At 40.6% G+C, this 17,818-nt stretch overlaps 1 protein-coding gene across 1 annotated transcript in view; it reads left to right on the top strand.

Moving 5' to 3' along the window:
• Window positions 1-5,094: 5,094 nt before the first annotated feature.
• adss2 (adenylosuccinate synthase 2) overlaps window positions 5,095-17,818 on the top strand; it is a 28,732-nt gene continuing 16,008 nt past the window's right edge. Inside the window, exons 1-2 of the mRNA XM_034101111.2 lie at window positions 5,095-5,358; window positions 17,041-17,143. Coding sequence (XP_033957002.1) covers window positions 5,176-5,358; window positions 17,041-17,143 — 286 coding nt within the window. The 5' untranslated portion in view covers window positions 5,095-5,175. The remainder of the gene's footprint in view (window positions 5,359-17,040; window positions 17,144-17,818) is intronic.

Genomic DNA, 17,818 nt, shown 5'->3' with positions numbered 1-17,818 from the left:
GTTTATTTCTGATCACCACCAGAGGGAGCCAAATGATTCGGCTGTGATGAATAAAATGTACATTTTGAAATTACAATTTAGTCGGATTTGGAAAGTGTGTTTTAACCACGTTATTGCTGCTCATTGAGAATAATTGAGAGTTTATGTTAGTGTTAGTAAATATTGTTACTAACCAGTATAACCTGTTATTTTTAAGACTTTACTGTAAACTTTGGTTCATGTTGTTGCATGTCGTGGCGCATTTCCATTGCAGGGAATGGCGACTGGTCATTAGGGGCAGGTGGGGCACAGCCCCACCTAGTGTCATCAGAAAGTATTAAAATAATGATTACAACAAAATGCAAAAAATAAATTAAAAAATATATAAAATATATTTTAAGATCATGTTTAATCATCTGATTCGTCTGTACATTGCTGTTTTAGTATGTGTTCTTCTAATTAGTGTCGACAGTGTGTGCCTATTGAGCTGTTTAGAGCCATGTGGGACAAAACCTGATCCTGCCCCTCCCTCTGACTGTCTAAGTGAACGGTGACTGCAAAAACTACACTGCGCATGCTCAGAGTATTTTCCTATTTAATGGTCAGAAAATACTGACCATAGGGGCAAAGTGCTGCCATCCCCACCATACGTCATCTCACATAATTCAGAGCTGATTGGCTGTAATTACGTGTGCCGCGAAAAGTGTGGTGTGTGAAGAGGAGGAGAGAGAGCTGCAGTGAGGCGTCCTAAAACCAGGAAGTAAGCTGCGCATGGCTTCCCTCCACAAAAAAGCAACGAGATTTCTCCATAGGATTTTAGAAAATAGCTCAAAATAAGATCTGTGGGAAACGTAGCTGTTAGATAAATGTACATTTTGTTCAGCCGGATAATATCCACATGTCTACCAGGGTTTCCGCTAGGATTTTTTCTCGCCGGTCAAATGTCCGGGCAGAATTCATTTTACCGGACTAATTTGAAACTTACCGGTCATATTTCAATAATAATAATAGTTGTGTAGCAGAGTTTCCGTTAGCAGGTAATTACCGGACTATGAGCAGATATGCTTAAGTTTAAAACTCAGTTCACTGGCTCATTTTTATATTGCTTCAGTAAGACCCCAAGCCCTTTTTCCAAGTCAAGTGCATGACTTTTAAGACTGCACACAATACTTTTCCTTAGAGTACCCAGTAACAGATCGAAAAATTCAGATTCATTTTTCAATAAATGATTCCACAAACAACAAACAACATAATTATTACATTCAAACAAACTACTTGTAGTAGATAACGTACATTATTCAGAAGTTTACATCAACTTTGAATAATAACACGGGAGAAACGGAGCCTCTCTTTTCCCCTCTCTCTTTCCTGACAGCACGTCAGTTTCTCATGCAGCTCCTGCAGCCCGCTAAACAGAGGGCGGGGCTTCAGGTGATCCTGCAGAGCTGCGTGTCTCGGTCAGACTCAGCAGCTGATCTGATCTCTCTCTCTCGCTCCGGTTACACTTCACTCGCGTTTATGTCCATATCGATCAGATCCAGCTCTCCTGATCGGCCTTATAGAGAGCACCGATCAAACTATTAAGAGTGAATATCGGCCGATAATGACCGGCGGCCGATCGATCGGAGCCTCCCTAATTATTACCAGACATTTTGACCGTCAGGTTTTGAATTTACCGGTTTTTTATAAATTTTACCAGCTAAAAACCGGTAATTACCGGCTAACGGAAACCCTGATGTCTACCCTACTTTTATCATTTTCAAATAAAAAATCTATTGATTAGATTAGATTTATGATAGACTTTTGAAACTACAAGAAGATAAGGAGGACTTTTACAAAAAAGTAATAGAGATTTTTGTCCAGAAGGATAGGCAAATGGACTTAATCTTCAAGTCAAGGTAAGACTGCAATTTTATTGAAAATGGAATCTTACTAAGAGAGAACAATTCAATATTTAAATGATAAAATTATTTTTTTTTGGGTATCCTTCTGTTGAACTGTCTGTTTAAAAGTAATTGAAGCATCAGACAAAAAAAGCTTTTGAAAATAATATTATATGTTGATTTAATATATTTGTAAACCTGAAGAGTCGGTGCCAGTGCCTTACCAGCCATGAACCTCTCTTATATAGCTTATATATAGACATCTGAGTTTTTTGTGCCCCACCACTTTTGTACATATAGAAACGCCACTGGCAGGGATATATATATATATATATTAGGGCTGTCAAACGATTACAATTTTTAATCAGATTAATCACAGTTTAAAAATTAATTAATCATGATTAATCACCATTCGAACTATGTCCAAAATATGCCAATTATTTATGTATATTGTTGTGGGAATGGAAAGATAAATGAAAGCAGGCGGATATATCCATTTAACATACAGTATGTATGTTTATTATAACATTTTTCTGCGTGTCAAAATGAAGACAACCCACACACCTATCAATCATCAAACCGTGGGGTCTTAATTCATTACGTGTTGAGTTCTATCAACGGGGGATTACTTCAGGAAAGTCGACAGAGGGGGGGGCTAGTGGAGTACTTTGTGACCACGGAGTGTGAACGTTGTGATCAGCTGTTTTAGCGCAGTTCTCCAGTGATGGGGGGAGTCTCCCTCCGCAGCCGGTTGGCACAGTTCCGTTGTACAGACCGACGTTAACAGCAGCCCTGTCTGTGCACACGGAGACCGACTCTGTCGTCCGGTGATCTAACCGCCTTCTGGAAAAGCTTCACAAGTACGTCGGTACGCAAATGCGCTTTGTGACACAAGTGACGGTACGCATTTCAGATTACGCACATAACCTGCGTACCAGTTATGTGCACCCCTGTACCAGAGCCATATTATTACTATTATATGGCTCTGCCCTGTACTACAGCAAGAGTATTCTCCGTCGGGACTTCCTGCAACAACACCACGCCGTTATCAAAGATGTTCTATTGAGAAGACGATCACTACGTGACAAAAGTTTTCAAAACCGTGGCTACTGAAATCAATTTTACTAACTACTGTCTGTGCAATTTACTCCGCGCGAGTTGGCAGACTTTATTTTGCTTACTTTAACATCATTTTTCATGGTGGGGCTAAGCCATTTCTTTGTATGGGTGTAGCCTACCCCAGCCATACCCTGGCGCTGCCACTGGTGGCACGTATGGGGCGGGCCATTCTGCACATGCGTTAAATGCGTTAAATATTTTAACGCAATTAATTAAAAAAATTAATTACCGCCGTTAACGCGATAATTTTGACAGCACTAATATATATATATATATATATATATATATATATTTCCAGTCTTTTTAATTTGTATTGTACAATGCCATGTCTTTTATGCTGTTGCAACACAAACATTTCCAAAATTGGGATCAATAAAGTACTATCTTATCATTTTTCTTAACCCTTAGATGCACGAGTGACTGGAGTCCCACACTCTTCCATAAGTGCAGTGGTTCCCAAAGTGGGGGGCGAAAATATTATGAAACAGTACAGTACGTCTGGGTCTCTGTGTTTCATTAAAGCTCGGATCTGTGTGTGTGTGGAACGAGCCATTTTGTGTGCGTGCGCGAGAGAGCGAGCGCACCGATACCGGAGATCATTGTTGTTAGCTTCTGGTGCTAGCGAGCTACGCTAACGTATATAAGGAGTCTTTTCAACAACAAAGTGGAGGAGAGTCCTCTCCTGTCAGACTGAGAGACTCAGTGAGCTAAAGGACTCTCTCAGCGTTATCTCAGTGGGTCTCAAATGTTTTGGTCACCATTAATGTAAACAATTATTTCCGAGGCACATTTATATGATCATTATAGTTATAAAAAAATAAGAGAATAAATTAAAAACAAGTATGAAATACTATATGACATTAAAAAATGAATAAAGTTTAAAAGGGGAGTGATTTGTAAAATATCCATAAAGAAAAAGTAAATCTGTTTACAGTTCTGTTTCATATGGGTGTTATGATTATCATTTTGCTCTCAAAGTGCACCAGATTGATGCTTTTAACTTCAATATTTAAAAATCTTCCCAGGGGAGCTTGCCCCCGGACCCCCCTATGTGAGGTCCACACACCACCTATAAAAATAGCACTTTACCCCTGCTTACACCTATATGCCGTGAGCTGATTATCGAGCCTTCATTGGAACAGTCGCGGGTACACTGTGTATTTACGTGGGGATTGTTGCAGTAGAACATTCCACTGTAGCGCCCGGTACATTAATGGGAAACCCTAAATGTTTGAGCACCCTCTATGAAACGTCAAGCTACCCCACAGAACCCCCAAAATAAATCTCTGGCGCCGCCACTGAGCCTGACTATTTGTGTTGGGGGGGGGGGCCTGACAGAAAAAGTTTGAGAACCACTGCATAAGTGGGTCAAAAAGGACCCGTATTAGAATAGTATGTGTTTTTATGTCATTTTTGTCATTTTGGTGAAGAAAAGTCACTTGTATAATATCTAGTATTATATTTTGGTTCACACTAGAAATATTTTATATATTTAATTTTTCAGTAGCCTATTTAGAGTTTTACATTTTTTTTTTACATTTAAAAAAAACAACGAAATTCCACAGAAAATGCATGTGGGTCATTTTTGACCGACTTATGGAAGCTTGGGGTAGTAATACAAAAACTACAATTTCTTAAAATGTATACAATTTAAATTTAAAATGTGAATGACATGATATCCAAAACATGTTTTTTGAGGAATAGCTGGAAAATTAAAATGATAAAAAAATGAAATTACAAAGATACTCACCGGGTAAAAAAAGACCCACTTATGCATGTAAGGGTTAACATTGCACACAATGTACAACAATATTTTGTATTACTGCCGATTTCTATTCCATATTTTATTCCATTCCATTGCAATGTAAATACTGTTATATTTTACTATATTTTTGTATTATTTTAAGTATTTTTCTAGTTCTCTACCTGTGTTTTTAATTCTTGTTTTATGTATGCACCACGACACCAAGTGAAATTCCTAAACCTACCTGGTAATAAACCTGTTTCTGATTCTGATCTTATCTATTAATCTTTATTTATTTTTCCTCCTCCGATACAGTAGGTGTCAGTATGCACCTTGGAAGTAGTATACACAATCTTCCAATAGACCTGTAGAAGAAGGAGGAGACGTATCTTTGCTGCAGCAGCACCGTGCGAAAAGGCGCACAAGTGTAGTCAGGCAGCGAGCAGCAGCATGTGGGAGAGTCAGGAAACCTCCGGGGCCAAAAACGGTGGCGACAGCCCGACTGACCGGGCACTGAGGCCGGCCGTGGGCAACAGGGTCAGCGTGGTGCTCGGAGCTCAGTGGGGCGACGAGGGTAAAGGGAAAGTTGTGGATCTTCTGGCACAAAACGCAGATATGGTGTGCAGATGTCAGGTTGGTCCCCACTCATACTACCTTCATGATGCATTTACTTGTGCATTAATCTGGTTACCCCTCTCTTAAGTTTGAGATCATGCTCATAGTAGATAGCGAGCATCTCATTCACTGCTTCTGCTCAATGTTTTGCTAATGTCACCTTGAATCCCTGCTAGCTGCTTTTAGCTCCTCTGACACATTTTAATGTCTGTGATGACTCCTGTCGCGTGCACATGACTAAATCCTGCAGGCACCTTTGGCCAACTAAAGTGACCAGGTGCATCCCTTCTGACCGGGCTGTGGTGCTCTCCATTGGTGCGTCAGAGAGCTAGCAAAGGGACTCCAATACTGTTGGCTGCAGGCTTTTATTCACTCTGCATGGGAGCTGATGTTTCATTTTATACTGTGTCATCTGTAGTGTTAGTCAAAGCATTATCCTGGTTTTTACCTTGAGCTGAATGCTGCTTTATCTACATCAAAGTTGTGAGAATTAATCAGATATTATGGTGTTAGTCAGATGACAAATTCGTTTTTTGACTGGTCAGGGAAAAAGCTAAATCACAAAATGCTTTGTCAAAATGTTCAGTGTCAATTCTTCGGATTATTGCTCTCTCTGCTTTGTTTTGTGTAGTCTTGGTTCAGTGTCAGAATCATTTTAGAGGGTAAAGGGCAAAATTGCCCCGTAATTCAGGCTATTTGCACCATTAATCACAATTTAGGGGTGGACATGTTGTCATTGTTATAACAATGCCTTTAAATCTCAAACATCGGGGGTCAAAATAGCCCTAAATTGCCCTGTGAATTCCTCTGAAATGTCCTCCCTGCAGGCGTCACTTCCTCGGTAAACACTACACACTGTGGCTTTTAGACCTGCCCATACATGCACCACCTTATCATTGTGGACATGCTAGGAGGGGACATGGTGCAAAACCAGACAACATACATAATCTGTTGACAACATATTCTCAACTTTGTCAAGATGAACGAACCAATTATTATCTTATATAATAAGATATAAGTTATGATGTAAGTATAAAGAGATGTGATTGTGCAGCAAGTTGTTATTCACCTTCACTTCTTCTTCTTATTTAATCTGCACTTTACTCTTGCTGTTGTAATACCGTACATTTCCCAGTTGTGAGACAAGTAAAGGAATTCTGATTCTGGCTATTTCAGCACAATGACGTTGTTGTTGTTGTTGTTGTTGTTGTTGTTTTATCTTATCAAGCTATGTGTTTTAAAGACATCCATGTGATCCCTCCACTTGGCTTTATCTCTGGCACGTTGGCTCAGTGTGGTTTGACTCCTGGCACTGGATGTTGAATTTGAATGCAGTCTAGTTTTCTCATGCAAAACTGGTGGTTTAGAGACGCTGAAATGATGTCATGGGCCGGGCTAACTCAACCCTTTGCCCACTGTTGACTGGGAAGATTAAGTCAGGAAAAGCGGTTGATGAAGGACTAGTCCCTTGTTTTGTGTTGTTCTTGAACAACATACTAAAAGGATCATTCAGTACATGGTTAAACCATACAGCCCAGCACATGCACTCCGCTCTGCATCAGCCAAACGACTCGCTGCACCCGCACTGCGAGGGGGACCCAAGTTCCCATCAGCAAAAACATGTGGGTTTGCTATCCTGGCTCCAAAATGGTGGAATGAGCTCCCCATTGAGACTGAAAACTCATCTCTCTCGACTCCACTACGAGCGATAAAATGACTAACAAAGCACTTCTACACTAACAAAAAACTGGTTTATCTAAAGCCAGTTGAGTAGCACTTGAAATGTTTGGCTCTATGAAACCTGATGTACTTATATGATTCTGTTTTCTTCAAGTTTGTATCTTCTTGGTCGAACGCACTTATTGTAAGTCGCTTTGGATAAAAGCGTCAGCTAAATGCAATGTAATGTAAATGTAATGTAATTTAAGAGGTGTTGTACTTATCCATAGTCAGTGTATTATAGCTGACAGCATGACCTCAGTGTAGAGACGGTATCAGCACAGAAGCAAGGCAATAAACTGCTGCAGATAGTGGCTGCCGCAAATGTATTTTAGCCACCTGGAAAAATCCATATCAGTTTAAATGTACACTATATTTAGAATATTGTCACCGCTTTACCTTGCGGTCAGACAGCCCGCTCCAATGGGAACCTTAAAGAGGACCTATTATGTTTTGGGGGGTTTTCACTTTCCTGTAGTGTGTAATACAAGTTTTTGTGCATTTTGAAATGGTCTGCAGAGGTTAAAATCCCAAAGTTCCCTTCAGAGGGAGTTTCTCTATGCTCTCTATAAAACTACCAGACTCCGTTGACAGAAACATGAATTCTACCTTGCAGAACCAGAGTTGCTGGTCTACTGTTGCCTCGAGCGTTTTATTTGTCTGTGCTGTGACTTAGGTGACAGTTTTTAAACCTTCTCTCTTTTAAGAAAGCTGAAGTCCAGCCAGCCTGTAGAGGAGTGTGGAGGTCGTCTACTGGTCTACGATGTGCTGATGTGTGTCACTGCATTCAGTCAACCTGGCTCAACTTTAATGAATAACTCTTTTTTTGTGTTGGTAGTAACAAGCGTCTTGGGAACAAAACGTGTGAAACATGACTGCTGTGTTTTAGCACAACAATGCAGAGTACTTTTTGTTGAATACACTTCAAACCCTCTCAGTTGTTTTTGTTGACACTTTGCCTGCTCTAAAGTCTGTGTTTATACTGAACTGAGAGACTTGGCAAACTGAGAATAAAATCTGAATATGAAAGCTCACTCACTTTTGCCTTTTTATTGGCTAGTGAAGAGGCAATTTTTCATGTCGTCAGTGCTCTTTGACGGAGAAACTATGTAAAAGAGACCATCTTTGAAGTTATCTTTGGCATTATTTACTACAATTTATTTTAGCTATACTTGAAATACACTGATACCGAATTATCTACGAGAAAAGCTCATATCTTACCATAACTTATCCACATCTCCATATCTTTCTTATCTTGTGATTGCTCATAAATCTGTGTTCTATTAGTTGTGCCTGTTGATAACGAGTTGCCATAACAAAGATTCTCCGAAATCTCACAGCTTCTTGTTCCAGCAGTCCTGTCAAGCAGGAGATGTGTAAAAATAAACCGCTTTCTGGCACACCCCATATGTTAACTTATGGTGCATGCGTGTTTATGGTTGTTGGGCTGCTGGAGCAGTTGATCTTTTTTTTTAGAATAAGCTTTGCCAGCAGGGTAGTTACAGTTGGGGTTACGAAAGGAAAGAGCGGGTTAAACTTAGGGGGTGTGCTACCAGAAAAACAAACCCCCGGAGACTCACGGCAGGAATATTGAACATACATATCATGTTTCAACAAGTACATGGTGCTAAATCTTGATAATTAGCCTCTAAGCCCCAACATACTCAATTCAAAGTCAAATGTGGCTAAAATGGTCTGACAATCCCAAACATTAATGCAAGCTGTGGCTTCATTCACAGCTAATCATTTGAAATAAAACATTCAAAACAGAAAACCCATTAGAAAAGTGTTCTGTTTTCTAGCTACAGATTTATATTGGCAAATGAGAATTATAAATGTGTGGAAACTAGTGACCCTTTCATCCTTTCAATATCTATCATGCGTAACGACCTATTCATTGCATTGAAAAAGGAGCCAAATAAAGGACCACAATAATTCACCTTGTCTCATTTATTACCTCAGTTAGTTTACTGTCCACACAGCACTGAGGTCTGTACAGTTAAATCAATACGATATTAATACAAATATTTTAGATCGAGTCGATTCCATTAACCAGCAACGTTACATTTTCTGGCGGTAGTTTGTCAAATGTGAACATTATTTCTGCTTTTCTTTGTCTCTTATGTTTGTACATTGATTTTGTTTGTAGCTGGGAAAAACAAGGACATTGAAAATGTCGCCTTGGGCTCTAGATTTATGACCACTTTTCACCATCAACCTGACTTTGGAGTCAAAAACATTGAATTGATTGGTAGAGAAAATAATCGGCATCTTGAGACTGAAGCCAAGTTGGTACATTTGTCAGGCCTGGGGCCTCATTTATAACGCCGTGCGTAGGATTCACGTGGGAAGGTTGCTTACGTAGTAGAAATCCAAAAAATAGGTACAGAAATTTTCCGACATTTTCCGATTCACCAAACATTGCGTACCGGCGAGGAAAGTGCGTACAGCACTTCCTACGACGATTTCCCTTTTATAAATCACAATCGACTCGAAATGCGGTGCAGCTTCACGTAACGCCCATATTTGCCTATAAATAGTCAAAGAAACGCCCATTCATTCATTCATTTTGACTGACTTTATGAAGAAGATCGCAGGAAATGACGACAGAACAGCTAAAAAAGACATCTCACACCGTGTCAGATTTTGGTTATTTTGGGGAGGTCGAGATAAATCATTTTGTTTGGTGGATGCCGTTTGAACCAGAGTAGCAGCATGGAGGTCGGATCGTCACCAAAATAAATAAATAAGTGGTCCGAAAAAGGTTCATGACAAAAAAAATACACATGCCTTCCTCAGGCAGTGTGTTTGTACCGGGACAGGAGACACCGCCTTGATGAGAGACTGTAAGAAATGATCGGGGAATCCCCCCGGTGTGGAGTCATGACGACTGGATCTGAATTATGTTTTCATATTTGGTGGTTTGTGTCCCAGCTGTCGATCAGCTGTGCGCAGCGTCTCCACTGCAGCAACTCTATATCCACCAGTTAAAGGAAATACAACTAAAGTGTTGTGTTATATTAGCTGTACAATTTACCACATATGGTGTTCTTAGCTTCCACACCTCCTGGTTTTATGAGCGACTTATCAAGTCTTGGCAAACGGCATAAAACATGATTAAACATGGTAGTATATAAAACCATGCTCGTACAACCTATAGAAATGCAAAACCGCATCATATATGAGAAAACATTTCATAACATTAACACAACATATTCGAGGTGGTTTTAAATAACATATCCGTGTTTATTTATTTCTCCAAGTTATGTTTTTGTGTGCACTGAGGTGTCTCAAACAGGCATTTGTTAAATCATTTTAAGATTGGCTTTAATCAATGTTTGAAAATGAATTCTTCATATGATAAATGAGAGGTAACATTTTGTTTATGGTATTATTTCCACATATTTCTCTCCATTCTTCCTTCTGCCAACGGTGTCGCAGTTTCTCGTCTCCCGTTTTTGTGCTTAGTGCGTACGCATGGGTTAGAGTTTGCGTGGAGGACCGCACATTTTCCCGTCAAGTTAGTATTTTATAAATCGCATTTTTTGAGCGTATATCCCTTTATAAATGAGGCCCCTGGTCTGTAAAATCAACCCAATTCATTTTTAGAAGGGTAGGGGTGGCGGACAGAAGATGGCGGTAGATAAAAGGTCAACAGTATTTGCCACATAGACATTATCAGCTAAACCTGACCCCGAAGGTTCATTGTAATATTAAACTCTGCTACCAAGCTACTCTAGTCATACATTTGTCATAAATAATAATGAATGAATACATTAACATAAAAGCAGAAGTGTTTCATGGCGAAGAAAATTATGATAGTACAATATTATGGCCATTCCCATGATCTATTAGGTCTGATTGAAGACCACTTTTTACCACTTAAGAATTTATATAAATGGTGAAAAATCCCTATACAACATTTAGACGCCAAGACGTTGAGGAACACCCTTTTGTTTTGCCAGGACCGGACACACTGACTTGTATCAAAAATGATTTAGCACAAATGCGATGCACTCCCTGCGGTTGCTACAGAGCTGTGTACTGAAACCAAGGTGTGGCTGTCAAACTGAGATGACTGTCTGTTCACCCTTTCACTTGACATGTTGTTAAATAGATGTTGTGTGCACGAGATCTTCCAACAGTTACAATGGTTAATGGAAGGGGTCACACGAACAGAAGTCAAAACCTGTCTAACAGCAATCCTGCATACCTCCAGGAGTTGAGTGACGCAAGTACTTTCTCGTCATGTTAAAACCAACAATTAAAAAGTGCAGGTGGTTGCAAACAATCAGAGTTTGACATTGAGACCATAAATGTATCCAGGAGGTGTTTTCTGTTCTCTCCATGGCTCCCTGCTGCTCAGAGACAACTTTATACACAACATGTGTTTACTAATAAACAAACATTCAACCAATGTCTGATTGTGATCTTTGACACAAGTAAGGTCTGTAGAGAACTTAAGCTGCATCAGACTTCATTGGACTGCATCTTACTCTTACTATTACTTAGTGGTGCACGATAATTATCGGCCTGATATTAGGAATTATGACGTCATCCCGGTAAAAGTATTAATAGCCCCGATAATATACAATATATTTTTTGGGTAAAAAAAGAAAAAGATCCTGCGGTGTGGGTGGATTGGGATGAGGGGCGCTTGTTTTTCACTCGGCTCCTCCCGCTTTGCCAGTACTGTGGTATTAGTGGTTTAGGAAGAGGGGAGTTCTTCACCAATCCAGCGCTCCCTAACTCATGCCTGGCTGTGACGTAAATGGTGTGCGGCCGTGAAGCCAGGACAGTAAACAAACATGTCGTCGGTAGTATGGGACTATTTCAAAGTTTCAGAGTTAGATAGTTCGCTTGCTATTTGTATTAACAGATGCAATGCAGAAGTTCCACGAGGAGGGAAAAGGCAACAAGCTATAATACTTCCAACCTGATTAGTCGCCATGGCTACGATGGTGTGTTAACAGCGTACGAAGACGCCTGCGCTGCTAAACTAGCGGCGAATCCAAAGCCAGCTGCAAAGGCACCGGGGCTTTTACCTATCGACGAGGCTTTTGAAAAAGGCAAGAACTTTATTTGGGAAAATAAATATGGTCACTTTGAAGAGTCAAAACTGTTCTTGGCTTTGTTTTGTTCATAGTAGTAATGCTCATGTCATTTGCTCACTACTAGTCTTTTTTGTTACCACCAGGTGTGCAAAAACTACAGGTACATTTAATATATATATATTATATTATTATCGGTTATCGGTATCGGTCTTGAGAAGCAGGAAGTTATCGGTATCGGTTTCAAAAAACCAATATCGTGCATCCCTGCCTCAATAGACAGACATTTAATCAGCAATTATATTATTTATCAAACGATTCTTTATTTTTTTATACAAAATTGTAAACGCATTTTTGGTTCTCGCGGTGTAAATTACTTTATTGTAAATTAAAATATTTAATTAAAGTTTTAAATAAAGTGTTGTGCTGTTGGACTAAACAACACATTTGGATAAGGCGCTCTGGTCTGTGGGAAATGGACATGTTTCAATATGTTCTTACATTTCATCGATAAAACCAGGGCAAATGTGCAGAAGTCACACAGTTTGGTTAACATTTAAGGTCTGTTTATTTAAACTGTTCCTGAATGTGAGAGCTTAAACCTTTATAATAAAACTATATTTACTAAAATAATGAGCAGAGTTTCTGGCTGAATCTTAAAGATACTCATCAATATAAAAAGGGTCACAGGTCCAGATCAGATAACATGGACCTTTAACACCAACCCGGAAACTCAGCCCGTCATTCAGATGTCATGCGAAACCCCTCCTTTATCCGTCCATACGTTTTGGTCAACTCATAGCCATTCTACTTACCGTATTATGGGGGTCACAATTCCCCACATCCAAGCACGATTGAAAGTAAAATCTTTGGTTTTATGCTCAAACTTCTTTTATTTACATTTAAACAGGTTACATGGTTTTAGTCTGAAGGTCTCTGCCAGTTATCTGTAACACGAATGTAGGAAGAATAACAGAGGAGGAATCAAAGAAACCATAATAGTAAAGTTATAATATGGACAATGAGCATGTTATTATGTCTCCTTAAAGTATATTGTGCTTGGAAATGACTGAGGTGAGGAGGAATCTCACCTGACTCCACTCAAGTCTTTATGACCTCTTGTAGTACTCTCAGAGTGTGTACTCAGTGATAATTATACAGCAGCACACAGACCTCAGCACAGTAGCAGGAGTGTCATAAAAGTAGAGTTTCTCATGATGGAAATAAGAGACCGATCACGGGACACTAGGAGAACCAGGGTTAGGTTCTGTGGGGGGATGGGATGGATCATAAAAGTATCTAAAAAGGAGATGCATCTGTTCCCCCTCTCCACCTTCAGGGTGCTGCGGTGGCCAGGAATAACTCCGTGTGCTCGGAGCACATGTTGGGCTTGATTTACATCCACAGGTCACAGGACGCACTGAGATGAATTGGCACCCAGGGGAGCGAGCGCATGAATGCATCTGCACGGCGGAAAATAAAGATATTACAATACTTTCCTTCATGCATAAGTCCTCTTTGCTTCAGCTTGGCTTGTGTTCTTGACACCGCTAATATCATCTTCTCTTTCTTTTCCATCTGTAAGTCCATGAGCTGCGGAGTATCTGTGAAACACAAAGCAGAGCGGAGCAGAGAGGACTGTTCCCGTCCGAGGACTCGCTGTTCTCCTTCTTAGCTCCACATTGCTCTTTATCTACATTGTCGGCTGTGCTAAATCATCTACTGGCAAATATGTAGCAAACAGATTAACACCCACCGAGCCCATATCGTCTCTGTTAAATACCAGTTCAATTCCCTCCGTCAGACATCCTGACCCACCATGTCGTTTTTATCATTTTAGATTTTGGTAAAAATGTTAAATAAACAACATTGCTTTAGGTATTAAGTGCATGATATTAAAGAGGCCCTATTACGCTTCTCTTTTCTGTAGTGTGTGTGTTTGTGCATGTAAATGTCTGCAAAGGCATACATCCCAAAGTTTCCTCCAAAGGGAGTTTCTCTCCCACACACTCCCCCCCCTCCTGCTGGAAACGCCTCAATTGGACTCCTTTGTATACGTCCTTAACACAATAGGCGCTTTCACACCGGAGTATTTTTGCCGTACTTTTCCCGTTTAGTTTCCGATAGTTCCCGGGATTTTGCGTTCACACCAAAAAGAGAACTTAGTTCATGAGAACCTTTACCCCCTTTTTAGTGCCAGCTAGAGAGGTGGTACTTTCCTGGGGAGAAAAAAGTTCCAATTTCTGATTGGCTGGGCGAATTGCAAACCACGCCCCGTAAAACTCTAAACAGTTTTTTGAAGCCGCCATTGTATTTGCTGGCATTAGCATTATTAGCATTAGCATTAGCCCCGCGCACCAACGAAGAGAGACTAACTTATGGCAACACAAAAAAAAAAACATGGGAGCGGTGGAGATGAGGAGGTGTCGGCGTTCTGGCGTTTTAATCGGAGGGCTTCAGTAGAAGCTGCTGGGACTCCCAGCAGCTTCTACTGAAGCCTTCCCCAACTCCGGGGACTTCCGGCCGGGGACTCCGGGTGGCAGTATATGCCGTGAAGTTGTTTGCGGCCTGCCAGTAAACCCAAAGCAGAAGAAGAAGAAGTGACGTCAGCGGCTTCATTTGCGTAATCTTCCCTCAGGGAACTTATTCCGGTGTGAACGCGATCGGCTCTGATCCATGGGGGAACTAAGTGCTGGGAACTAAGTGCTGGGAACTAAGTACGGCAAAGTACTTGGTGAGAAAGCGGCTAGTGACATCACTATTCGTTCTTCTTGGGACGGGTGGCGCAGTGGTCTGTGCATCTGATCATCAGATCAAGGGGGGTGCTGGGGAACTCCAGTTCGAAACCCGCTCCTGCCGCCACCGCGTCAGGCCGTTGTGTCCTTGGGCAAGACACTTCACCCGGATTTGCTCCTGTGGGTATTGTCCACAGTACATGACCATTGCATGTATGATATGTGTAATGTGTATTTGTAAAGCGCTTTGAGCATCTGGAAAAGTGCTATAATAAATGTAAGGAATTATTATTAATTACTATGGTTCTATTGGCTAGCTCTCCAACACATTTTACGTGATAGGCTAAGGGCCGGCCAGCTGCCCAATCAGAACAGACAGAAGGTGAAAAGAGGTGCGGCATCACAGGCATTATGAAAAAAATAATGTCACAAAATACAATTATGAACCTGAAAAAGAACATAATATGTTCTCTTAATAACTTTAAGAGGAAAATAGCCAAGAAAATTACTTGGAGAAATGTGGATCTCATGACCAGCTATTTGGTGGAAAAAGGCTAATTACAATATGTTAACATCGTTAAAAGCGTAGAATTTAACATGCAGTACTACTAGAAAAAGGATTAGGTTAAGAATAGAGAAATTATCTTGTGGCCTATTGACTGTCAAGGCTGTGGCCCTGGTTTTATGATTGGACTTGATCTGTGCCAAAAAAAGGCTGTATAGTGTGTCAGAGGGTTGCCAAACAGCACATGTTCTCATGTTCGTTCGACTTTGATGGCGACTGGTGGCTTTAAAGGGTGCAGTTTAAGAACTGCCGTTTGTTTCTGATGTAAGAGCAGCAAGTCTTTAAGGATCTTGATGTTGGTCCCAAATAGGGGTGCAACAACTAATCGACTTAATCGATTAAAATCGATTACCAAATTAGTTGGCAACTAATTCAGTCGTCGATTCGTTGGTGACGTCATCACATGTGTTCTACACCCCGTTAAGCTCCAACGTTATCGCTCTTTTTTATCGGTACAGGAAACATTTAAAACATATGTCATATGTATTATTGCTACATAAACGTTATATCGCAGTCTTAGTGTCACCAACTCCGTTTCTAATATGCAATATGACTACAAAATGCGTCTATAATGTATTTTCGATCTTCCCAATTCAGACGAGAGATCTCTCCCCCGCCTGCTTGCGAGGGGGCGGGGCAGTTTACACACACACACGCAGTGGCTACATGCATGCAACACACACACACGGAGGAGATGGCGGAGAGAACGCGCTCCGAGGTATGGTTAAACTTTAGCCGTCTCGATGTGGACAATGCTCGTTACCAAAAGTGCAATAAGAGTTTAGCATGTAAGGGCGGTAACACGAGCAATTTGTCTAAACATTTAGCAAAAGTGCTCCACATCCAGACGGAGAAATGCACCGGGTTCCACTGTCTTTCTAGCAGCTCTGTAGCCCCGTCCACGAGGAACGTTTCCACGTCAGGTGTTATGTATGCTAGCAGCAACACACAGAGTTAACTCAGTTATAAAAACATGGGTTAATGATTAGAGGTAACTGAGTTATTTATTTTGTTAAAGTTTCAGCTATTCTGTTTACAGTTCTGTCATCACATTATTTAATACGATTTGTTAAAACATTGTTGTTTCTTTTGATGTGAAATATTATGCATTTAATTAAAATAAAAAGCGATGTTAGTTTTGTTCACAATTTGTTTAGTTAGTTTACCTTATTTCTTGTCAAAATAACCGTTAATACTATCGTTAAAAGGACCGGATCGATAAGCAGTATCGATATAAGTAGTAGTACAGTTAAAACCTTAACGATCCGAATAATCGATTAATCGTTTCATTAATCGATAGATTAATCGATTATCAAATTAGTCGTTTGTTGCAGCCCTAGTCCCAAAACATTATTACATAACACTTCATCCACAATAACAACAGTCCATTTTACTGACATTTAGTGAGAATGTCACTCGAGATCTGAATGCATCGTGAGCAGAAGTCTCCAAGCAACCGCACAGAGCATCCCACACACTAACAAACGGAGGCGAGTGTGTGTATGTGATGCTTGTTGCTACTCGCCAAACTATTCGGCCTGCCTTTCAGCCCAGCTAAACAACGTTTCAGAGCGTCCATTAGGTGTCTCTGAGTTTCTGTTTGTCTCACCGCTCTCTGTCTCGTCTGCAGGGCGGCAACAACGCAGGACACACAGTGGTGGTGGACTCGGTGGAGTACGACTTCCACCTCCTGCCCAGCGGCATCATCAACCCCAAGGTCACCGCCTTCATTGGTGTGTAACGCACACAAATGCAGACTTCAATTCACTCTCAGCATTGGTTAGATCTACACACACTTACTGACGTGCACACACCCTTCAATCAGAATCCTAATACCTTTATTCGTCCCACAGAGGGGGAATGTACATTTGTTACAGCAGAAAAGAGCCAAAGCCAGCTTAATGTTAACTAAGAAGAATTCATAAAGAAAATATTAAAGAAGCATCTGTAACAGTTCTGAAGATTTAGCAGCCAGGTATATGTTGCACAGTAATTAACGGCATTTATATATATATATATATATATATATATACATTGCACATATGGCACATAGTTGGTATTTAACAACAAGGGGTGTTATGTTCTGTGATGTTGTGTGTGTGTGTGTGGGGGTCTACTAGGGGCTGTGGTGGTTATATAGTCTGACCGCTACAGGAAGGAAGGACTTGCGGTTTCAAAGATTCAAAGGCGTTATTGTCAAATGCACAGTAGCTACAGTTTAGTTATGGCAATACAAATCTTAAGTCCCGGATGGCAGAGGGTGTTGCAAGTGACAAATGTGCAAGTAATGGAAAGGAGAAGTGAACTATATATACATGTCAAATAAATACAATAAGAGAAGGATGCAAGTGACCGAGTAAAAGCTTTGCTCGTACACATATAACCCACGGACTCTCGTTCCAAGGGCA

Source organism: Pseudochaenichthys georgianus, chromosome 15 (assembly GCF_902827115.2).
Source record: "Pseudochaenichthys georgianus chromosome 15, fPseGeo1.2, whole genome shotgun sequence".
In the NCBI taxonomy this organism is placed as follows: domain Eukaryota; kingdom Metazoa; phylum Chordata; class Actinopteri; order Perciformes; family Channichthyidae; genus Pseudochaenichthys; species Pseudochaenichthys georgianus.
Note: the sequence above shows the minus strand (reverse complement) of the source record. Positions and strands in the feature narration are given on the sequence as shown.